The sequence below is a fragment of the Heptranchias perlo genome, chromosome 5 (assembly GCF_035084215.1).
Source record: "Heptranchias perlo isolate sHepPer1 chromosome 5, sHepPer1.hap1, whole genome shotgun sequence".
In the NCBI taxonomy this organism is placed as follows: domain Eukaryota; kingdom Metazoa; phylum Chordata; class Chondrichthyes; order Hexanchiformes; family Hexanchidae; genus Heptranchias; species Heptranchias perlo.
The window spans coordinates 65824050-65849892 of NC_090329.1; the positions used below are offsets into that span (position 1 = coordinate 65824050).

Genomic DNA, 25843 nt, shown 5'->3' on the forward strand with positions numbered 1-25843 from the left:
CACTATCTCTGCAGCTACCTCTTTTAGAACCCTAGAATGTAAGCCATCAGGTCCAGGGGATTTGTTGATGACTAAAGATGACTCAGTTCAGTTGAGTCTATCAAGCTCACTGGTTGGTATCAGCACAAGTGACTGTGAAGTTGTCAGCTGGTCATTAAAACCCAACTTGTTCACTAATGTCCTTTAGGGAAGGAGAGCCGCTGCCCTCACCCAGTCTGGCCTACATGACTATATCCAGCTCTCTGACGTGGCCTAGCAAACCCCTCCATTGTATCAAACTCAGAGCCAACTAGAGATGGGCAAAAAAGCCAGCCTTTGGCCCATATCCCTTAATACCTTTGGTTGCCAAAAAGCTATCTCTCTCATTTAAATTTAGCAACTGAGCTAGTAATCCAATTGCTGTTTGCGGAAGAGAGTTCCAAACTTCTACAACCCTTTGTGTGTAGAAATGTTTTCTAATCTCACTCCTGAAAGGTCTGGCTCTAATTTTTAGACTGTGCCCCCTACTCCGAAAATCCCCAACCAGCGGAAATAGTTTCTCTCTATCCACCCTATCTGTTCCCCTTTATATCTTATAAACTTCAATCAGATCACCCCTTAACCTTCTAAACTCCAGAGAATACAACCCCAATTTGTGTAATCTCCCCTCTTAACTTAATCCTTGAAGTCCGGGTATTATTCTAGTAAACCTACGCTGCACTCCCTCCAAGGCCAATATGTCCTTCCGAAGGTGCGGTGCCCAGAACTGCTCTCAGCACTCCAAGTGCGGTCTAACCAGGGTTTTGTATAGCTGCAGCATAACTTCTGCCCCCTTGTACTCTAGTCCTCTAAATATAAAGGCCAGCATTTCATTTGCCTTCTTGATTATTTTCTGCATCTGTTCATGAAACTTCAATGGTCTATGTACCTGAACCCCTAAGTCCCTTTGGACATCCAATGTTTTTAAACTTTTTACCATTTAGAAAGTACCCTGTTCTATCCTTTTTTGATCCAAAGTGGATGACCTCACATTTGTCTACATTGAATTCCATTTGCCAGTTTTGCCCATTCACCTAATCTATCAATATCGCTTTGTAATTTTATGTTTTCATCTACACTGCTTACAATGCCACCAATCTTTGTGTCATCGGCAAACTTAGATATGAGACTTTCTATGCCTTCATCTAAGTCGTTAATAAATATTGTGAATAATTGATGCCCCAAGACAGATCCCTGCGGGACTTCACTAGTCACATCCTGCCAATGTGAGTACCTACCCATTATCCCTACTCTCTGTCGCCTTGCGCTCAGCCAATTTCCTAACCAAGTCCGTACTTTTCCCTCGATTCCATGGGCTTCTATCTTAGCCAACAGTCTCTTATGTGGGACCTTATTACTTGGCAAGGTTATGGGTAAGATAGAAATCAGTCCCAATTGTTCAGCAAACTGCCACAGCTGTACCAGGTTTCAGGTAGCAAGGTCAAACAAAGTAAGAAAACTGGATGTCAGAACCTCAGTCCAGTATTAGTTTGAGGGCTAGAAATAGGACAAAAACGTTTGTATGCAGAAGAGAGGATAGGAAGGTTTGGTGACATTAAATTTGTAGTTCTTCTATTGCCTCCTTTTGGGTTACTTGAATGATTTGGAGGGGAGGGTTATGGCATAAAGCAGCAAACAGACATTCTAGTGTGGGGGGGGATGTGGGGAGAACTGTTAGGGTACCTTCTACCAACTAAATAAATACTTCTGCTTTGGCTAAAGGGGAAATTATACCAATGTGGGTATCCCAAGGATATTAAGCATGTATACTAGACAGGATTTTGTTTAAATATATATAATGTACTAAAGTTAGTGAGTTCCTGATCTCACCTAAGCTTATATAGAACTGCAAGATAAGAAATTAAATTCTGTATGCATAGTCAATTGATAGGCACTGTAGAAAAAACACTTAGAAACAAGAATACTATTTTTGCTCGCATCCTGTTAGTCACAAGAGAGATGAGAAGGAACTTATATACAATGTTATTTTATGGATATGCATGGGTAAATATGTGAATTAGCTCAGGATTTAAGTAGTTTATTTTAACATGCACAGAAATAAAACCATTTATGGATCCTGCAATCCGATTACACTTCTGGTTGCCACAATGAAAGACAATGTTTTATTTAAATAGTCTCAGGATATGGTAACACTAGTAAGGCTGCATTTATTGCCCATCGATACTTGCCGAGGTGCTGGTGATGGGCCTTCTCCTTGAACTACTGCAGTCCTTATATAAAGGTCCTCCCACAATGGTGTTAAGTAGTGAATTCCAGGATATCGACCCAGTGACGATGAAGGAACTATGATACGTGTCCAAGTCAGGAAGTTGTACAATGTGGGAATCTCCAGGTGATAAAAGTTCCCGCGACATTGCTACTCTGCATGGGTACATCGGAATTGGTAGACGAGAAAAGATCAAGGTCCATCTAGTTCATCGCTATCATCCTGGTAGACGCATGATATAATGGAGTTGTTGACTAATCATAGCAATCAATCTCTATCAATTAGTCTACAACCAGATCCAGAAATGAGGAGGGGAACCCCAGTGGTGGAGAGCTTTGGGAACCATAGGTCCAAAATCACCTTTCTCTTCCCTTACCACAAGTCATGTTTCAAATTACTCATATACTGTATTCCCAAATGCACTTATCCTTCTTGGTGCCAGAGGTCACTAGGGAGGCAGAGGCAGCCAAAGTAACCTTGGATGAGTTACTGCAGTGTATCCTGTAGATCATATATACTGCAGCCACAGTATATTAGTGATGGTGGGGGTGAATATTGAGCTGGGTGACAGGGATGCCAATCAATCAAATGCCTCTGTCCTGGATGATGTAGAGCTTCTCGAATGTTGTTGTGGCTGTACTTATCCAGGCGAGTAAGTCTGGTAGATGGTGCATAGGCCTTTTGAGGACAGGAGGTGAGCCAACTGTCGCAGAGTATCCAGCCTCTGCTCTGCTCTTGTAGCCCTGGTCTTGATATGGCTGATCTAGTTAAGCTGCTGGTCAATAGTGACGTTTAGGATGTTGATGGGGGATTCAGCAATATTGGTTTGTTTTATATGAATATTACATTCTACTTTTTATTGCTTATTTATATGCCAATTGTAGGAATGCGATAGCAAATAGCCGAGACCTGATTTATAAGGAGGGACAGTGATGTGTCATTCCTGCAAGATGTGGGAGTTTGAAGCACTGGGTGTTGACTTGGGCAAACACATCTGTGAGAAGTGTCACCTGCTCATTACTTAAGCTCAATACCTCAGAATGCGAGAAAGAGATGGACACAATCTGATACATCAGGGAGAGAAAGGAATTGTTGGTGAGAGTTTGAGATGATAGTCACATCGACGAGAGATAGGGAGCAGGCAGTTGAAGAAAGGTTTCACAATTAAAAGAATTGTTTAATATTTAAGATTATGAGAAATCACCACTACTGACCATGGTTGCTCTACAAATGTTTTTAATTGGGATGGTGTACAATTTTTTTTAAAGCATTTGGATCATTATCTATATTGTGGTAGCTCCTTAAGTATAGGTACTCATTTATTATCCAGTAGTAATCCACGCTCTTGCAATTACCAACTTTAAAGTAACACTTCAGGAATATTCCAGGTCTGTTTGACAAGAAAAAGTACAAAGAAATTTTTTTAAAAAGTCAAATCAGTTTTTTTTAAATTTGGTTTTTAAAAATAAGCTTAGAAAAAGCATGCATTATCGTACAGCACCTGTAAACAAGTTATTGTGAAGACACCTCGATTATAAAGCTTATAACCACGGATTATAAAAAAGATGTATTAACTTCCATAAGAAAAATTTGATTGCAACACCTGAAAGTAAAGTGGAGAAACTATAAAGTGAATGGGTTTACAGGGAATAGAACACTATGAGCAGCTAATAAAAGGGAGAAATTTATATGCTAATGCGTTGCACTTTGTCTTTATATTGCTGTGTAACAGAAGATGAGAAAAAAAAATCACAATATTATTTTTAAAAAAATGATTGTCATTCCTGATCATTTGTTATGAGCTTTATTACAGCAAAGGACTGTTGAAAATCAGTCCCCAATAGCACTTGGTTTAAAACCTCACCAGGAGCAGATGGCTCAGAAAACAAAAACAAACTACATAAATGCAAACAAACTTGTGTTCTTTCTTCTCTTCCAAAATGTAGGTTTCTTATTGCATCTGGGACATTAACTGAACAGAAAGAGGACCACCGGTAAACAGAAAAAAAAAATCTAGTCTTGAACCATAATTCTTCAAAATGAACACATTAAAGATACAACTGATGTTTGCCCATTTCCTCAGACCCTTTGTAAGGACCATAAGCTCACTTTATTGCAAGCAATGTGTAAATAACCATTTAAATTATATAATATAACCATCTATATGAAAATACATAGTTTTACTCTGCATACGGAATTGGTCTGTAGTCCATATTCCTTTGCCCCTTAAAACACCAACTTTATATATTCATTTAATACTTGCATCTGGAGGCTTCAATCAGGCACAATAGTGTTTACCCTGGGTAGGAAAGCTAAAATAAATTGTATACAGCAAAATCAAACTCCCTTTCCTGTAAGGAGCAAAAAAAACTAGTATCTATTATGCTTTTTCCCATTTAGCAGAAAATATCTATAAGTCAATTTTATAAGGTTTCGCATAACTACAATAGCATAGATTCATTAAAAAAATTAAACTACATCTTAATTAAAAATTAAACATCTCTTACCCCTTTATACAGATTCAGTAGTACAGTAAGCAAACTCAAACATTCATCATGAATGTATAGTCTGCAAGTCCAGCACAATAGTAGATAAGGCCTCATTAATTCTTATTGGCAAGAAATTTACATCATTCAATTATACCCATCTTTATAAAGATATATCATAACATCTGACGTTTTCAAATAGGACAATGATTATAATAAAAGGGAAAAAGTATTTCAAAGTACTGGTCTTCCTGGTTACTTGCAGCAACTGAGCCTTGGTAAGTTGTCCCAAATATAGAATGAAATCTCGCTCACGTAGACTGAACAGCTTTCTTCAGTTTGTCTATCTCCAGCTGTAAATAAAAACCAATGGTCAGTAACCATTATTTAATAGTGCAAAGAGGTAGAGAACAATTAAACTTAACGCAATCCCAGAAAATACCCAAATGGGAATTCATCACGTGCGTGCTAAAGAATGAATGTTGGTAAGATATCCCACTATGCCGGGGGGGGGTTGGGGGTCACGTTCCAGCACAATCCTGTGCTTATTCGATGTCTACGATCAACGGATGGCAATCAGGAGTGACAACCCTTGCTAACTACTCTTTATCACAGCCAATTACAGCATCTCTACCTGCAGTCAGCTAACTTAGCACAGACCAGTCATCAAACCTAGCACCTTGGTTCAAACTTGGTGTGTATGACTCAGGTCCACTTAACAGTTGTTACTATTAGTGTGCAATAGCGATTTTGCAAAAAAAAACTAAATTTAAAAGATTTTGCTCACATTTTGGTACAACTAATCTTGTAATTATAGTAAGCAGGACCTATATAGAACTCATTTTAAAACATGTTTTAAAAAAAACTTACTTAAAGCACCTGAACAACTACAACAAATAAGATGAATACTACTAGATCAATGATGCTATGCCTTTTAGAGTTTGAATTTTTAAACACTCCCCTGGTGTACTTCATTAACAGTATCCAGAGGATATCAGCTGGGTTCTTCGCTACTGTGAAACATTTTGAATTGAACCACCTGCACGTTCCCCTCCAAGTCACACACCATTCCAACTTGGAAATATATTGCCGTTCCATCATCGTCGCTGGGTCAAAATCCCTAACAGCTAATACCTAACAGCACTGTGGGAGAACCTTCACCACACGGACTGCAGCGGTTCAAGAAGGCGGCTCACCACCACCTTCTCAAGGGCAATTAGGGATGGACAATAAATGCCAGCCTCGCCAGCGACGCCCACATCCCGTGAATGAATATAAATTGCAGTTTAGGAACAGCTTGATCAGGTACTGTCAGTTGGAAATATACATAGTACTTAGTATATGAATGTAAGTGTTTTCTTGAATTCTGAGTTTATCATGTAAATTTTGGATTTAAAATATTCAGGAATGTCTTCAAAAGCTTTAATAAATCCTACACAATAAATATTACTGGAATGTGATTTTAAATTTTAAAAAATCCCAGAATGTTCCAAGAAGAAGCAGCACAGACTCTGACCACAATCTTCCAAGCATCCTTGGACATGGAAGTTGTACCAATGCAACACCTCTGTTCAAAAAGGGATAAACGTATAAACCAGGTAACTGTGGACTGGTCAACCTAATATCGGTAGTGGGCAAGCTTCTAGAGGCCACAATATGGGATAAAATTAATACTCATCTGAAAAGGTATGGTTTAGTTAAGGACAGCTGGCATGGATTTGTAAAAGGCAAGTCATGTCTGAGATGTAATAGTGTTCTTGGAGGAAACAACAAAGTGCATTCATAAAGGAAACGTATCGGATATTGTTCATATGGATTTTCAAATGTTGTTTGATCAGGTGCAACATAGGAGGACTGTTGATAAAATTAAGGCACACAAATTAAAGGGTGTGAGGCAGTACGGATAGGAATTTGGTTAAAGGACAGAAAACAGGGAGTAGTGGTTAATGGATGTTTTTCAGACTGGAGGATTGTAAACAGTGGTGGTTCCCAGGGGTCCGTGTTGGGACTATTGCATATATAAAAATAAATGATCAAGCTTTGGGTATAGGGAGCACATCATCAAAATTTGCAGACAACACAAAAATAGGGAGCGTGGTTAATTGAGAAGAGGACTCTAACTGACTTCAGGAAGACACAGACAAGTTAGTAGATTGGGCAAATAGATGTCAGATGAAATTTAATACTGAGAAATGCAAGGTGGCACATTTTTGGAGGATAAATAAGGTCAAAATATATACTAAATTGTTAAACTTTAAAATGAATAGGAGGAGCAGCAAGTTCAGATACAGAGCTCTTTAAAAATAGCAGGACAAGTTAATAAAGCTGTAAAAACATATGGTATCCCAGGATTTATAAGTGGGGATTTAGAATACAAACACAAAGAAGTAATGTGAACCTATACAAATCGTTGGTTAGACTGCAGTTAGAATATTGTGTCCAGTTTTGAGTGCCTTACTTTAGGAAGGACGTCAAAGTCACAGAATGGGTGCAGAAGAGATACGTGGGACGAAGGGCTTTCGTCATGTGGGGAGACTAGGGCACTTTTCATTAGAACATAAAAGGTTAAGTGGAGATCTGATAGGTGATCCAAATTATGGTGAATTTTAATAAGGTAAATTGGGGAAAACTATTTCCACTGGTCACTGAGTCAGTAACCAGAGGCATCAATTTAAAATTGTACCAAAATAACATGGAAAGGTTATGAGAATTTTTTTAAACAAAATTTACATGGAGGATTGTTAGGACATGGAATTCCCTGCAGTGGTGGAAGTGGAATCTATGATCTCTTTTAAAAGAGAAGTGGAGAAATACTTGAAAAAGAAAAATTTAAAAGGGAATGAGACTAAGTGGATAGTTATTTTAGAGAGCTGGAATAGGCACGATGGGCTGAATGGTCTCTTTCTAAGCTGTAAAACTCAATGATTCTAAAATAAAATGCTGAGCTTATATAACCTGTAAGGCAATACGTTGTTTCTTCTCTTCTTCGAAGTCATTCCTTAGTTCAGTTAGTTCTTTCCTGTGGGACATTAGATATAAATCTAGTTACTTTAGAATGCAACATTACAATTAGAATGTGTTTTATCTGTTCCACTTCAGTATCCGTGGAGGAGCTCACTGTTTATATGCAAGGTTTTGTGTCACACTTCCACCTGATTACGTCAAACTTCATAATATAAATAACCACAAATTACAGCTCAACAGATTAGCAAACAAGTAGCAACCAAGAATAAAAGCCCTCAATCATGAAGTTCATAAAAACTACATATCAAAAAAACAGGTGATCACAAACAGCTACAAATAAAAGCTGAACTAAAATCACTCCAAAAACATTTTGTGACGTTGTTTTGAGTTACCATGTTGGATTATTTCCCAGCTGAAAATTTACAGATTAAAAGCTACATTTGTAGCAGAAGAAACCCATAAGAAATTAACCAATTCTGCATAAACTACTGTATGATGTTGTAAATCCCTGAAGTTACCTCAAGAAGGTGTACTACACTGTCCTAAGCTCAAGACTTGGCAGGGCCATGAATTAAGACCATAAGAGATAGGAGCAGGAGTAGGCCATTCGGCCCCTCGAGCCTGCTCCGCCATTCAATGAGATCATGGCTGATCTGATTTTTACCTCAACTCCACTTTCCCGCCTTTTCCCCATATCCTTTGACCCCCTTGCTGATCAAAAATTAGTTTAACTCAGCCTTGAATGTATTCAATGACTCAGCCGCCACAGCTTTTTGGGGTAAAGAATTCCAAAGAATCACGACCCTCTGGGAGAAGAAATTCCTCCTCATTTCCGTCTTAAACGGGCGACCCCTTATTCTGAGACTATGCCCCCTAGTTTTAGATTCCCCCATGAGGGGTAACATCCTCTCAGCATCTACCCTATCAAGTCCCCTCAGAATCTTGTATGTTTCAATAAAGTCTCCTCTCATTCTTCTAAACTCCAATGAGTATAGACCCAACCTGTTCAATCTTTCCTCATAAGACAACCCTTCCATACCCGGAATCAACCTGTTCAACCTTCTCTGAACTGCATCCAATGCAGGTATGTCCTTCCTTAAATAAGGGCACCAGAACTGTACGCAGTACTCCAGGTGTGGTCTCACCAGCACCCTGTACAGTTGTAGCACGACTTCCCTGCTTTTATACTCCATCCCCCTAGAAATAAAGGCCAATTATTCGCTTGGGTATTTCAGAGTTGTTTTTCCTATAAACATATCTTGATTCTTCCTTTTGGTCTAATGTCCCAAGTCAATCCCAAGTGTTAATTGTGTCCATATGATTTATATCAATTAGTGTTAACTGTATTCAGGTGGTGCGTATCAATTGGGGACGCTCCTGTATCTATTTATATAAGAACTTAACTAGAGTGTGGAGGGTGTGGATCTTTGTGAATAAAGGCTTGGAAGCAACTGAAGATCAGGCTCTAATATTCTATCCAACACCATCTGGTTACCCAATTTATTACAAGAAACTCTTTCATTTTGGATGCAGAATGCGACTAAGAATCCTTCTCTTCTGCATCAAATGAACTTACACAGGGCCTGCCAGCATTCGCATTTGTAATCTCTGCCCCATTGCAATGTAGTGATAGAAAAGTCTGGAAGGCTCTGAGGTAACTCAATTTTTTGTATAAAAGCCTCAAAACTTTCCAGCTTCATCTGAAGTAAATAACATATATCTGAGGAAAATGCTACCCCATTTTCCACCAACCCCTCAGGGCAGCTAGGTTGGGTTAGAAATGCAGCCATTTCCCAAGAACAAATAAAAAGTGATTAGGACTAGTAACAGAACAAAAACAGCAAATTGTTCTTGGAGCTTGAAGATAATTTTTGTTGTATAAAAAATAAAAACATGAATTTTTGGTGAGCTAATGACCGACAAGAAAAATATATACATTAGGGGTTATTTATTTCTGTAATTTATGTTTCGGTCAACCTCAAGGTAAAGTATCAGCTCCAATATTGAGAGTTAGCTTTCTTGAGGAGCTGAATTACTAAATTCAAGAGATTTTAAAACTATCATAAATTTCAAATGAGATCTTCATACATTCTAAATTTATATTCTAAGTGCCTACACTTCTTTATTCATTCAAAAAATGATTTTCTTAAACAGATTTATTTATACAGCTGTGGTGTTGTTTATCTAGCTCCAATGGGCAGCAATGCTCGGCGTCACAGATCCAAGTTAAACCTCATCACCAGATTTTCAGTCTGGCTCTACTACGGGCAGTAACAACGCAAGCCCTATCCACCAAGGAAAACAGAACCAACTATGGCTTGAACTTGATCATTTCCTTTTGGGTGTCAACTAACAGCACTTGATAAGAGTGCCAGGAAAAGTCCTTGGTTACCTGCTTGCCCTATGTGCCTAGAAGCCATGTTTCCCTGGATATGAAAGGGAGATGGGGTTAAAAATACATGAATAAATAAATCAACAAATAAAACAATGGCAATAAGAGTACATTAAAAAGTGAAATAAGTAAAAACTGTAAAATAGTAAATTAAACAAGATAGTGAGAAAGAAAAGCAGCAAGATTGGAAATAAATGCCGAAGGGGGAAAAAATACCAGAAATGTCAAAAACAATAAAAGGGATAAGACAGCATATACTCGAGAGAACTTGCTTAAGTGCATAACTGGCTAGTGGAGGGAGTCACAGGTTTAAAAAAAAAAGTAGAGCATGTAACTGCTGTAAATTTGGTAAAAAGTAAAAGGACAATGGGCTGGATTTTGCTGTGACCGGCAAAAGAATGGCAAACTTGCACTTGCCCGTAGACTTTCTATGAGCTTTTGCATGGCAAGTTACTCTAAGTTAGAGATCCATTCAGCATGGTGCCCTCTACAGGGCATCTGGGACCTGTGTGAACGGGGCAAGCAGCTGTGCATCTCCTTAACCAATCAGATTGAAGAATCGTTAATAAGCAATGCAGTCTGAACCAGGAAGTGTAAGTTAGAATAGTGAATTCAATGTCAAATCAGATACAGTAAGTGAAAGAGAGAAGGAAAGAAAAATTGGTATAAGAGACAGAGATAAAAGAGATAGAAAGAAAAAGTAAAAATGTATTTAATTTTTTTAAAAAACATCCAATAATTAAAAGCTGAAGGAATGAGACTCCACACTTGTGAAAGTTAGCTTTCAGTGTCAGAGATGGTTTGACAGTAATTGAGACGTACCATGCCGTTAAAAGGGAACTTAGACGTAACTTTCTGTGGTGTGTTTAGTCTGTATCTATGAGGTAAGTACAGGAAACTCAAACTGTTCAATACATTTGAAGGTGAGTCAGATGGTGAGATGCCGTTTGAGCAGTTTTTGAAGGAGCATCGCATCTCAAACAGCAATGTCCCGATTTCTGTGTTTAACTGCACATATGCGGTTGTCGGAAGTTACTGTTCGACTTGCACATAATAATGGTGAGTACCGTTAGTCTCACTGTTATTTTCACGTCAAAATCCGGCCCATTGTATCATCCCTTCATTATCAGTCTTATGCATGTAACAAGTGTCTGCAATTCAATGAATTTGAAGAAATTCTATTTGCTCTTATTAACACTTTTAATGAATACAAAAGCTATATTACTTGTGCTGGGACTTCAGTTTCTCAACAAGAGTCATCAGGTCAGTCATTTGTGCCACAAGATCTTCCATTGCAGTTCTGTTCCTATCATTCACCTCAAGCGTATCTTTAACCTCAGCAGCATTCAATATTCCAGTATTCAGTTTGAACGATGGCTAAAACACAAGTGAAAAACAAAGTTTATAGTATTAATTATCTGTCCTAAACACAAAAAAAAAATCAATTCTACTCGGCACAAGGATTTTTTTTTCAAAACAAGGACTGCATGAACCTTCCTTCATTTTGGAAGAGGACTCCTTCAAATCACTATATAATTTTACAACAGTTCTGGGTCATAAGATCCCAACTAGGTTTGGATGTGCTGCATAAATATGGAGCACAACTGTAAAGCTAATTGAAGAGTTTACAATAAATCTGTTAGAAATCCTGGTATCTGGAAGCATGCATCAATCTGATTTTGTCTCTAGTGGTGCTAAGCTAGGTAATGTGTATATTGTTTAAACAACCACTTAATGGTGTTCCATCACATACTCCAATCAAATGTTAAAGTAATTGAGTAACAGGCACCAAGGTGCTTTAAATGATACACCCTATAAAATAGCTTTCTTGCTGCTCGATATATGTCCTGAATGGTTCACAGTATGTGAAAAGTGTGGTGGGATGCAGTTTAATTCTACACACTGCTGAGTTTCCAATCTCAGCTCAGTGCTATGAGGAAACACTGAGGAAAGGAGGGGACGAGAGAAATATATAAATCAGAGAATTGTCCCTGAAGCACTCATGTGCTTCCAAACCACAGGTTTAAAACACCCCTTGCAGATATCTGACAGTATGATTGCTCATAGGTGTCTTAAGGAGGTCAGAAGACAGAAATGGAGTGGGTAACTATCTTGAACTTTTTTCTTTTAAAAAGTTAAAAACATAAGAAATAGGAGCAGGAGTAGGCTATATGGTCCCTTGTGCCTGCTCCACCATTCAATAAAATCATGACTGATCTTCGACCTCAACTCCACTTTCCTGTCTGATCCCCATATCCCTTGATTCCCCTAGAGTCCAAAAATCTATCTATCTCAGCCGTGAATATATTCAATGACTCAGCATCCACAGCCCTCTGGGGTAGAGAATTCCAAAGATTAAAAACCGTCTGAGTGAAGAAATTCCTCCTCAACTCAGTCTTAAATGGCCGACCCCTTACCCAAAAATTATGCCCCCTAGTTCTAGACTCTCCAGCCATGGGAAATAACTCAGCATTTACCCTGTAAAGCCCCCTCATAATCTTGTACGTTTCAATGAGATCCTCTCATTTTTTTAAACTCCAGAGAATAGGCCCATTCTACTCAACCTCTCCTCACAGGACAAACCTCTCATCCCAGGAATTAATCTAGTGAACCTTCATTGCACCCGCCTCTAAGGCGAGTATAGCCTTCATTAGATAAGGAGACCAAAACTGTACGCAGTACTCTAGGTGAGGTCTCACCAAAGCCCTGTACAACTGTAGTAAGACTTCCTTACTCTTGTACTGCAAGCCCCTTGCAATAAAGGCCAACATGCCATTTGATTTCCTAATTGCTTGCTGTACCTGCATGCTAACTTTTTGTGTTTCTTGTACGAGGACACCTAAATCCATCTGAACACCAACATTTAATAGTCTCTCTCCATTTAAAAATATTCTGTTTTTCTATTCTTCCTACCAAAGCGAATAACTTCACATTTCCCCACATTATACTCCGTCTGCCATCTTCTCGCCCTCTCACTTAACCTGTCTATATCCCATTGCAGACTCTGTGTCCCCCTCACAGCTTACTTTCCCACCTAGCTTTGTATCCTCAGCAAACTTGGATACATTACACTTGGTCCCTTCACCTACGTCATTAATATAGATTGTAAATAGCTGAGGCCTAAGCACCGATCCTTGCGGCACCCCACTAGTTACAGCCTGCCAACCTGAGAATGACACATTTATCCCTACTCTCTGTTTTCTGTCCATTAACCAATCCTCTATCCATGCTAATATATTACCCCAACCCCATGAGCCCTTACCTTGTAGGATTGTAAGAGCTCCTTTACTACTTGCAATTAAATTTTGTGCACTGTACACATTATTGAAACTTTTATTCCCCCAAATATATATTTTAATTTCAAGTCCAATCATGTTATATTGGAAATGTTGAAGTTATTTTAAATTACAAATTGCTTCGCCACAGGTAAAACTACTTTACATTAAACCAAAAAGATCTGCAGTCAGACCACTATTAACATGGAAACACAAAACTGTATAACCAATTACTTACAAGTTTATTGGACAACCATACCTTTTTAACCATATCAGAAGGCTTTGGTTTGGCAGTTTCTTCTTTTTCTTCCTCCTCTTCTTTGATCATTTTAGAACTTTTATCTAAATGACTCTCACCCAAAGCCTGAAAAGCAGGGGATTTTTAAAAAATTAAAATGTTATAGAATCTGTTCGAGAAACAGAAACAGAAGTCAAACACCACTACTATTACTCTAACTTTGTTTGACAGAGTACAAATACTGTAGTCTGCTCTGCTTCTCCTTGCCATATGTCTTTAGACTGAAACTTAAAATATCAATATTGTCTTTTCAGTTAAGCAGGCGAGCTACCAAAAATGATATTTTCCTTCTACTAAAACATATATAGGAACTATTCTTTCTGCAGACAAACTGCTTAACGGTACTTAAAAATATAACAACTTGCATTTGAGATTTACAATCTGTCATGATCAGGTATGCATCAGGCCAAATGCAGTCATCCAATTAGAAATACATACTATAGGTTATTTCTTTTTGTGAATTTACCAAGCAAACCACAAAAAACCATGCTTCAAGTCTGCCACAGGTAGTACTAATGTACACTATATAATTGCCATTTTACATTGGATTTTCTTTCAACATTACAAAAATAAAGTTTTAATTTTTTTTAATAATATAGATTTTCAGAAGAATCAGGGATGACTCTCATTGGCATCATTGTGCAGAAAAAAATGTTTCAGTCCCAAAATGATCTCTGCAGTTTTTAAGAAACGTATTTTGTCTCAATAATGTTTTTAAAATTCAGTAAATTTGGAATACAGCTGGAGAAATATGAAAGAGCATTTAACCAAGATTTTTAAAAAGAAAATTAGTTTTAATATATTTGTGAGCAGCTTGAGAGTTTGGTAATTGTGGGAGTTCTTCTCTTTTAAAATCTAGTGTTAATTGCTATTAACTTTTAAGCAAGATCAACTGTTTAAGTTCAATTTTAAACTTTAAATTTTTAAGTTTCTATCAGGCTTAAGCAGAGACAAACAAGCAAGCTCTCCTACTGGAGAGCTGCTGTAGTTAGTTAATTGGTTAGCTAGAAACAGTAGCAGAGCAGGGCTGACTCATCAGAGTCGCAAACAGTAGAAATACAGGGGCCTCTAAGTGCAACCGGCACTGAGTGCAGTGGGCACAGAGTGAGCAACTTGAGAGTTTGGTAAGTGTGCGAGGTGGGGGTGGGGGTGGGGGGGGGGGGGGGGAGGTGGGGGGGGGGAAGGGGGGGGGGGGAGGGGGAGGGGGGGGGGGAGGGGGGGGAGGGGGGGGAGGGGGGGGGGAGGGGGGGGGGAGGGGGGGGGCTGCTTTTCCTAACTTTTTCCGCAGAGCGGCGGCAGACCTGAGCAGCAGCAGACCTCCAACAAGAGAAAACTGCAGTATTACGTCACAGGTGAGGCAGGTAAGTGATTGGCAGTGACTCTGAGCTAAGTTTTAAGTTAACATATAGCATATAACTAAATTTTTAAAAACTAAACCTAATTTAATTAATCTAATAAATTAAACTAGGCAAATAATTTGATTAACACTTAATTAATTAATTAAATAAATAAAATAATGGGAGAACAGGAGATGCATTGCTGCTGCATAAGTAGGAGCTTGTGGACATTTTTGACCAGGGCGAATACATCTGCAGTAAGTGTCTGCAACTCGAGGAACTTTGGCTCCGAGTTGAGGAGCTGGAGTCCGAGCTGCGGACATTGCGAGACATCAGGGAGGGAGAAAACTACCAGGACCTTTTGCTCCAGGAGGCAGCCACACCCCTTAGATTAAATACTTTAGAATTGACACGTGGTCAGGGACAGGAGGGTGTGACTGCGAGTGAGGCATGTACAGGGATCCAGGAGGTAGCATTTCAGGAGCCTCAGTCCCTGCGCATGTCCAATAGATTTGAGGTTCTTGCAACCCTTGTGGACAAGTGCGACGAGCAAATTAACCATGGCACCGTGGTACAGGAAGCCGTTCAAGTGGGGGAAGTAAAATGGAAGCTGGTTGTAGTAGGCGACAGTATAGTTAGGGGGAGAGACACTATTCTCTGCAGCCAGGAGCTCGAGTCCCGAAGGCTATGTTGCCTACCCGGTGCCAGGATTAAGGAAATCTCCTCCGAGCAGGAGAAGAACTTGGAGTGGGAGGGGGAGGATCCAGTTGTTGTGGTCCACATAGGTACCAATTTTAAAAAACTAAACCTAATTTATTTAATCTAATAAATTAAACTATGCAAATAATTTGATTAACACTTAATTAATTAAATAAATAAAATAATGGGAGAACAGGAGATGCATTGCTGCTGCAATAAGTAGGAGCTTGTGGACATTTTTGACCAGGGCGAATACATCTGCAGTAAGTGTCTGCAACTCGAGGAACTTTGGCTCCGAGTTGAGGAGCTGGAGTCCGAGTTTGAACACCTAGGGACTAAATTAAAAAGCAGAACCACAAAGGTAATAATCTCTGGATTATTACCTGAGCCACGAGCAAATTGGCATAGGGTAAATAAGATCAGAGAGCTGAATGTGTGGCTCAAAGATTGGTGTGGGAGAAGTGGGTTTCGATTCATGGGGCACTGGCAGCAGTGCTGGGGAAAGAGTTGTTCCGCTGGGATAGACTACACCTGAACCATGTTGGGACCAGAGTTCTAGCGAATCGAATAACTAGGGAGGTAGATAGGGCTTTAAACTAAATAAGGGGGGGGGGGAGGAGAGTCCCGGTGGAGAGAAATCTAGAATTCTAAAGAGAAAAGACAAAGAAGCAGTGCAGGAAAATGATTGGGGTAAAGATAACAGATTGTGTCAGGAAGGGACAGAGCGTACAAACAAATAGGGTCTGGGTAAGAAAAAATGGTAATAAGACAAATAGGGCCATAGTACAAAAAAATGTTAAGATGTCTAAAAACATTAAAAAGACAATTCTAAACGCACTGTATCTGAATGCATGAAGCATTCGTAATAAGGTGGACAAATTAACAGCGTAAATAGATGTAAACAGATATGATATAATTGCATTTACAGAGACATGGGTGCAGGGTGACCAAGGCTGGGAGCTGAATATCAAAGGGTATTTGATATTTAGGAAGGACAGGCAAAAAGGAAAAGGAGGTGGGGTGGCATTGTTAGTAAAGGATGAAATCAGAGCCAATACCCTCTCTCACTATTGCTAAGAAAATCAAGATGTCGAATCAGTCTGGGTGGAGTTATGAAGCACCAAGGGGAAGAAAATACTGGAGGCCTATAGACAACTCCCACCAAACAGTAGTGGTAATGTAGGGGACGGCATCAAACAGGAAATTAGAGATGCATGTAACAAGGGTATTACAATAATCATGGGTGACTTTAATCTGCATATAGACTAGCCAAACCGAATTAGCAATAATACTGTGGAGGATGAATTCCTGGAGTGTGTAAGAGATGTTTTTTTTAGACCAGTACATTGAGGAGCCAACCAGGGAACAGGCTATCCTAGATTGGGTATTGTGCAATGAGAAGGGGTTAATTAATAATCTTGTTGTGCGGGGTCCTTTAGGGAAGAGTGACCATAACATGATAGAATTCTTCATTAAGATGGAAAGTGAAGTAGTCCAATCCGAAACTAGGGGCCTAAATCTAAACAAAGGAAACTATGAAAGTATGAGGAGTGAGTTGGCTATGATAGATTGGGAAGCTTCATTTAAAGGCATGACGGTGAATAGGCAATGGCTAACATTTAAGGAACAAATGCATGAATTGCAAAATTATACATTCCTTTCTGGCGCAAAAACACAAAAGGAAAAACAGCCCAACCATGGCTAACAAAAGAAATTAAGGATAGTATTAGATCCAAAGAGGAGTCATATAAAGTTGCCAGAAAAAGTAGCAAGCCTGAGGATTGGGAGCAGTTTAGAATTCAGCAAAAAAGGACCAAGAGATTGACAGAGGGGAAAAATAGAGCATGAGAGGGGAAAAATAGAGCATGAGAGTAAACTTGCAAGGAACATAAAAGTAGACTGTAAAAGCTTCTACAAGTATAGAAAAAGAAAGATTAGTGAAGACAAATGTAGGTCCCTTACAGTCAGAAACAGGAGGATTTATAATGGGGAACAATGAAATGGCAGAGCAATTAAACAAATACTTTGGTTCTGTCTTCACGGAAATGTTAGGGAACCAAGGGACTAGTGAGAAGGAGGAATTAAAGGAAATTAGTATTAGTAAAAAAAAGTGCTGGAGAAATTAATTGAACTGAAAGTTGATCAATCCCCAGGGCCTGATAATCTGCATCCCAGAGTAGTAAAAGAGGTAGCCATGGAAATAGTGGATGCATTGGTTGTCATCTTCCAAAATTCAAACAGGAAAACTTGTGGTTTTTTTTTTAAGATAAAAGATAGCCAGACTTTCTTAAAACAATTTATTCTTTGTAAAGGGAAAAAGAATGATCAAGAGATAGTCACATTGCAATGCAAACCATTTGACCATGCTAGCTGCCTGAAGTGACAATGTAATATGCATTCATATATTAATTACATCACAAGTTACCACTTTGAGATATTAATATGTGTAAGCTTGCAAATTCGTATTAGGCGTTCTGAATAGTTTCTGTTGCAGCCAGATGTTAAGAGCAAGTGATTCAACAGACTGTTTACACTATACTGGGGGAAGGAATCCCCAAAAGAGGTGAGAGGAAGGAAAATGAAAAGGAAGGGCACAGAAGAGAGAAATACAAAGAGCGAGAGAGGAAGAATGACAGAAAACAACAAAAGTCTTGTGGGAGACAAAGAAAGCATGAGAAAGGCACTCAGAAAAAGACATACACGTGAAAGCAGCAAATTGTGTGAGAGGCATACAGATGAGAGGACAGTCAATGATAGATTGAGAAAGGTGGAAAGGGACAGAGGCTAAGAAAAACAGTTGGAGAGAAAACACACTGAAAATATCTGAAAGCCAGGAAGCAAGGCAGAAGAGTGGAGCACAGAGACACAAAGAAGTAGGATGGGAAATAGGTATACATCTAGTATAGAGACAATTGTTTTAAAATACTTATAGAATTACATAGAATGCACGGCACAGAAACAGGCCAATGCCGGTGTTTATGCTCCACACGAGCCTCCTCCCTCCCTACTTCATCTAACCCTTTCAGCATATCATAAGAACATAAGAAATAGGAGCAGGAGTAGGCCAATCGGCCCCTCGAGCCTGCTCCGCCATTCAATAAGATCATGGCTGATCTGATACCCTTCTATTCCTTTCTCCTTCATGTGTTTATCTAGCTTCCCCTTAAATGCATCTCTGCTAGTCACCCCTGTTACTCCTTTGGTAGCGAGTTCCACATTCTAACCACTCTCTGGGTAAAGAGGTTTCTCCTGAATTCCCTATTGAATTTATTAGTGACTATCTTATATTTATGGCCCCTAGTTCTGGTCTCCTCCGCAAGTGGAAACACCTTCTCTACATCTACCCTATCAAACCCTTTCATTATCTCAAAGACCTCTATCAGGTCACCCCTCAATCTTCTCTTTTCCAGAGTAAAAAGGCCGAGCATGCTCAACCTTTCCTGCCAGGTATAACCTCTCAGTTCTGGTATCATCCTAGTAAATCTATTTTGCACCTTCTCCAGTGCCTCCATATCATTTCTAGAGTATGGAGACCAGAACTGTTCATAGTACTCCAATTGTAGACTAACCAAGGTTCTATTCAAGTTTAACATAACTTATCTGCTTTTCAATTCTATCCCTCTAGAAATGAGCCCCAGTGCTTGGTTCGCTTTTTAAAAAAAATGGCCGTATTAACCTGTCTCGCTACTTTGTGATTTGTGTATCTGTACCCCCAGATCACTCTGCTCCTCTACCTCATTTAGGCTATTATCCAAGCAGTGTATGGCCCCCTTATTCTTCCTACCAAAATGTAATATTTGTATCTATCAGCATCACCAAGGGGATCAAGTAGCATAAAAATACTGTATGTGCACTGCTGATGTTTGACCGTTGGTTCAATGCTTTACTATGGAAAAACAACTAGATACTTGAGTTTAAAAAAAAAATCTCCCATTTCTTACTGGTTCAGAGAGGCAGTAAAAAATGGTACAAAAAATCTCCCTTTTCAGCTGCACGAGTTCTCTCTCAGACCCTTAAAAAAAAAACTTACCTTTGTAACATCTCCCAGTTCACTCTTGACCCCATCACCAACAGCATCCCCTGCTGCTCCATCTTACAAGCCTGCCACATATTTCCAGCACTGCCTCATTAGCCCCTGCCTGTTATTTTCTGATCACTCCTGGGACTTCACTTCTTAGCCCAATTGCTTTCTTACAGGCCTTAGCTTTTGACCATCACTCACCTCCTGGCCTGCCTCCCACACTCATTCCTGGAACTGCACACCTTGTCCAGACACGCAGCCACCAGAGGTGTACTCGTTTTTTTTTGCCAATTTCCCCCCCCCCCACCTTCTTTGCTGACACTGCTGACTCTTCCTGGCATATAGTTCCAAAAGTGCCCATAGCCCTCTGGCAAATGGGCATTATTTGCATGAAAAGCGAGTGTTTGGCAAACTATTTGACAGTGAGGCATCACAGCTGAGCTTGATCATGTCCTAATCCAACACTTCGCAGCAGGAGCCAGTGGAAAACAATGAACAAGGACCCTGGCTTTTTCCTCCTCTTAAAATTGGCCTCAGTGCCACTGACTATCATCCCACTGCTGTCCTAGCTAACGTAGCACAGACCAGGAAGTGAATTTGGGACCTCCTTAGTTTTATGGCTTAGTGCCACAAGAGGCAGTGTCTTCACTCACTAAGCAACCGGGGAGTTAAATTGGTTATGTATACTATACAATACCATTCAAAAAATATTCCTCTATGCCAAAGTTTATAAACAGAAGGCAAAAAACACTCACAGAATGACTGAAAACAAAAAGGCTGGGTGGCCTTCTTCCTGGCATCCTTGGCCTACTAGCTGTAGGATGAGTGAGTTTCTCACCAGAAGATTCTACAGTGTCAAAGCTCATGAGATCTGCAATAGAAACAAATGAAAATCCCTCAACATCCAATTAGAACAGCCTATTATAAAATACAGCAAATTCTTATCAACAGGACATGCCAATTTTATATATTATAACGTCAACTTTAAAAGGTTTTGATATGAAATAGTGATCAAATATTTAGTAATACAGCAGTAACACCTAGGCCATGTAGATCAGTAATTTTACAAATTGCACTTCAGTGAGACAGCAGAACTAGTTTAAGAGGAAAAATACTACCTTTTGTCATCTCAGAATGGTCAAAAGAAACATGGGTGACAAGCAGTGCCCTATCCATGTGCCAAACAGATTTGAGGGGTGTCACAGTTTTTGGGTTTTTAACACTACATTTTGGCCCAGAATTTGATGTCAAAATAACAGTGAGCACATCAAAATAATGGTGAGGCTAACAGCACTCACTGTTATTTATGCTCAAATTGCACAGCAACTTTAGGCGAGGGCAGATGCGCAGTTAAACGCAAAAATCCAAAAGTTGCTGTCCGAGATGCGCCCTTCCTGCATTAGCTTCGCAAAAAACGGCATCTCGCTGTCTGACTCACCATTCAGATGCATTGAACGGCGGGAAGTTCCTGTATTTGTATGGTAGATACGAACTAAAGTTGCCACAGAAAGTTAGGGCTTGTCCATTTCAGTCTAAGTACCCTTTTTGACAGCGTGATAATTGTTAATTACTGCCAAACTACCTCTCCGCCACTGAAAATTAACTATTGCAAGTCTGGAGTCTCATTCTTTCAGGTTTGCTGTTGGAGATTTTTTTAAAAATTAAATTAATTTAAAAAAAAACTTTGTCCCTTTTTTCTCTATCTAACCTTTCTTTCCCTCTCTGCACATGATTTTACATTGAATTCACTATTGTAATTTACACTTCCTTGTTCATACTGCACTGTTCATTTAACAATCCTTCAATCTGATTGGTTAAGGAGATACACAGCTGCTTGCCCTGTTCACACGGATCCCAGATGCCCTGTAAAGGGTGCCGCGCTGTTTCCATCTCCCACTTACTGCAACTAGTAGTGCAAAATCTAATGGAAATGAAATGGGCAAGCGCAAGTCTAACTAATGACGGGTGCCATTCGATGACCGGTTACTGCAAACTCTGGACCATTATTTTGAACTCAGCATCGGCCACTTCTGTAAGAGGATCTCACATCCCCTGTGATCCAGACTCTGCCTTTTTTCTGCCAATATCTTGATACGAGATAACATGACCCAGAGATTGTAACAGAGAACGTTCACTCCGTTCACCGGCTAATGGAATGTATCATGTAATAAATCCCATGGGACTATTAGAAGAAATCCCCTGCTTTTCTTCGATGTGTCCTGGCCAACTTATATCTCTCAACCAAAAGATTACCTGGCCATTTATCTCTGCTGTTTGTGGGACCTTGTTGCATGCATCGTAATATATGACCCGCTAACAAAAAGGATGTCTAATTTTGAAATGCAACTCTGTTGCTGGTAATCAAAAACTAATAGCCAATCGTGACACACCTAAAACAAGGTTTTTCAAAAAGCTAAAAGGACCTCACCAGTATAAATAATAGAAACATGTTTAATACAGCCAAGAAGCACTCATAGCATTTTCTGGCAAATGGCCTAACAAAATTTGAAATAATCCTCATTTACCCACAAAGCCTTAAACCTGATAGTGGAACCATTTTCTGCTTAAGAATGGTTTGAATACAATAAGTGGTTATTTGGCTTTCAAATGACAAAACCTGTCAAATTCTTAATACAAAAATATGAGAGAATTTCAGCCTATTCAGCCCTACAGGTTTGTGTTACAATAAATTTCAACCAGTTTTTACACCACCATTTGGAGACTGCTCCTTGATGTCTAGATGATGGGGGCCATCACCAGCTTTCAGTAACATATCCATGGTCTCCTAGAACAATGCTTTTATTTACCTTAAGAGAAAATGACATCAGGTCGTTCAACATGGTTAGTAAGAAACAATGCATGATTTTTAGGTTAAGAAAATAAGATCAAAATAGACAATCAGATGAGAGATTCATTTAAAATTTTTGTTTTTAAAAAAGGAATATTCAGTTTGATTCCAGTCTACTAAATTTATGTTTGACAGTAAAATGAGACCACATTAAAATATTAATTCAGAATGAAATTATTTTGCTGGTTATAACCTAAAATTTTAAATTATGATTTTGGCTCATTTTCTGAAACATCAGGGCAAAGAATATGTTTATTCAAGACCCTTTTTAAAAATAATGTGGGCTTAAATTATTTGGAAATTTTATTTGATAATAGTGCAATGTATTTCTAATGCATAGGATGTGCCACATTTTATAAATGTAACTCAGTTTTGTTCTCATTCTAATCTGTAATCAATATGTCCTATTGGTATTACTATATTTCTATTTGCACTCTCTCAAGCACTTTCCTTTTAAAATTTTAAAATAATTTGTTACAACTGCTGCTTCTGCAATTTTTTTCCCAATGATTAGAGGGAATAAAAGTTATTTATTCAAAACACCAATATATGGAGTATATGGGTTCCATCACTGCATCAAAATGTTTGCTGCTTTTTATTACATGAAGTATTTTACATCTTTAGAAAGTTTAAAAAAAAATTCCACTTTTACTAAGATGACCAGAAGTCAATAATCAACAATTTAATGGTGATCATGGAGCCTGTGATGGAATAGCTTATCAGTGTAAATTGGCTTGCTATTCACTTCTGTGGTGATGCTTCAAAATTGTACCACGTTATACTCGTTTAACTTCGAGTAATATATTCATTTTTAGATGGGATTTTGCAGCTGAGGGAGTTGATGACCTTAAGAAAGCTTGAACTTATTGTTGAGTGCATGAAAATTTCAAGATTAGCACTAAGTACAGATGAACAGTCAGTGCTTGCTACTGACATTGATCCCATTTTAATTCACACCTGCTTTTTCATTAGAATCCAGAAGAAAATATGATCCATAATTTTATTTTTAATGAGCACACAAATCAATTTCATTCCTATCCAAGAACAAGCCCAACGTTATAATGTGACTGATAGAAGATTGGCCTTTTTAAAAAAAATTGCTTTAGTCTTTCACAGCCAGTTTGCATGGGTATTAGTAGGGGTACAGCACCCCTGAGTTACAGAAGGGAAAATCAGCCAGATTGCTTGTTCTTTAACCACATTTTTAGCAGGAGTTGTTAGATAATTTTAGGAGAGAAGGAAGATGGCAGAAAAAGAAGAAACCCTTTAAATATTTGAGGGGTGACTTAGGAATTATGCTGTAAAACAAAAATTAGGGGAGAAAAGCCATGGAAAATTTCTGGAACTAAGGAATCTGAAGATTTCTTCTGGTAGGCTGCTTAATAAAGCAATAGCAGAGTAACCACTTAATATATATTTAAGCAGGAGCGATGGCCACAAGTAAGTTACAAATAATCGTGCATCGAGGAGTTTTGATGGAACAAAAGATTTCAAATAGTTGTACTAAAGCAGTCTTCAAAGAGTGTAAACCCGGGTGAAAAATCATAGGAGCACAGTTAAAAAAAATTGTGAAGTGGAGAGATAACTAGAAACAGTACATTGGTATTTCTACCTTTAGGAAACTTGGAAAATCTAGCCAGAGAACTAATATCCACAAATTAATAAAGTTTACAGTTCACCTATCCAAGAACTTTCGCTGAGGGATATGGTCCACCTGATAATAACAAGGATTTATGTCCTCAAAATGAACTTCATACTGGTCACAGCGACTTGTCCAGAAAATTTCACAATAACCAGAACTGCACCCATTGTGCTAAAGAACAAATGATTTTACAAATCAAAATCTATTGTCTTGAATTTTACTGAGTGCCTTACCTATTTCAGCTTTGTCTGGTGCAATTTCTACTGATTTTGGTCGGACAAGCAATGACTGGAACTCAGATTTTGGTCTAAGCACTGCTGATTCAAATTCTGACTTTGGTCGACTGTAAGGCACCTCTCCATTTGTTCTATTAAATAAGAATGCAGAAATTATTAAATGGTTTATCATCATATACTTGAGAATAGTCATCCATGGTGAAAGCTTGATTATCTAGTTTCAGTATCTACATTCTCAATTAACCAAGAGTTTTCACAGATAATGGGATATTAGTAGGATTCAGGCCTGCCAGAATTATTTTCTTTTGTTTCCAGGGCGAGTCCTCCTGCTGGCAAGACCAACTGATCGAAAGCTCTCTCAAACACTCACCTGCAAACTCATTTATCAGACACGCCATTAACCTGAGAGAATGAGCTAAAAACACTCCCAAACACCAATCACGGCTCCCAGTTAAAGGGATTATGCACTCCCTGCTTGCTGTCCTATTTGCAAACTCTGCAGCACTGATCAATACTAAGTTGCCAACTTTAAAATCAATACAGAGCCTGATTGTATTGATCTTGAAATTGGCAGTCACGCTGAGATCAGCACCGAGGTTGCTGCAGACAGGATCGCTAGCGGTGAACATAGAACCACTCTTGGTGATGGACATTGAAGTCCCCCACCCAGAGTACATTCTGTGCCCTTGCTACCCTCAGTGCTTCCTCCAAGTGGTGTTCAACATGGAGGAGGACTGATTCATCTGCTGAGGGAGGGCGGTAGGTGGTAATCAGCAGGAGGTTTCCTTGCCCATGTTTGACCTGATGCCATGAGATTTCATGGGGTCCAGAGTCAATGTTAAGGACTCCCAGGGCCACTCCCTCCTGACTGTATATCACTGTACCGCCACCATTGGTTGGTTTGTCCTGCCGGTGGGACAGGATATAGCCAGGGATGGTGATGGAAGAGTCTGGGACATTGGCTAAAAGGTATGATTCTGTGAGTATGGCTATGTCAGGCTGTTGCTTGACTAGTCTGTGGGACAGCTCTCCCAATTTTGGCACAAGTCCCCAGATGTTAGTGAGGAGGACTTTGCAGGGTCGACTGGGCTTGGTTTGCCTTTGTCGGGTCTGGTCCCTAGTGGTCCGATGCCGAGTGGTCCATTCGGTTTTATTCTTAATATGACTTTTTTTTTTAAGCGAGATTGTACAACATATAAGATCCCGAGGGGACTTGAAGGGGTAGATACTGAGAGGATGATCCCCCTGTGGGAGAGACTAAAACTAGGGGACACAGTTTAAAAATAAGGGGTCTCCCATTTAAGATGGTGATGTGGAAATTTTTTTTCTCTCAGAGGGTCATGTGCCTGTGGAATTCCCTTCCCCAGAGAGCGGTGGAGGCAGGGTCATTGAATATTTTT

The 25843-nt window shown here is 39.2% G+C and overlaps 1 protein-coding gene across 3 annotated transcripts in view; it reads right to left on the reverse strand.

Moving 5' to 3' along the window:
* Positions 1–3464: 3464 nt before the first annotated feature.
* Positions 3465–25843, reverse strand: part of cd2ap (CD2-associated protein) — a 185079-nt gene continuing 162700 nt past the window's right edge. For all 3 annotated transcript variants that reach the window (XM_067984523.1, XM_067984522.1, XM_067984521.1), the window contains 6 exons: positions 24441–24574; positions 20473–20588; positions 13622–13726; positions 11313–11464; positions 7687–7750; positions 3465–5084 (listed from right to left, as the gene is read on the reverse strand). In XM_067984523.1, the coding sequence (XP_067840624.1) occupies positions 5043–5084; positions 7687–7750; positions 11313–11464; positions 13622–13726; positions 20473–20588; positions 24441–24574 (613 nt within the window). In that variant the 3' untranslated portion in view covers positions 3465–5042. The remainder of the gene's footprint in view (positions 5085–7686; positions 7751–11312; positions 11465–13621; positions 13727–20472; positions 20589–24440; positions 24575–25843) is intronic.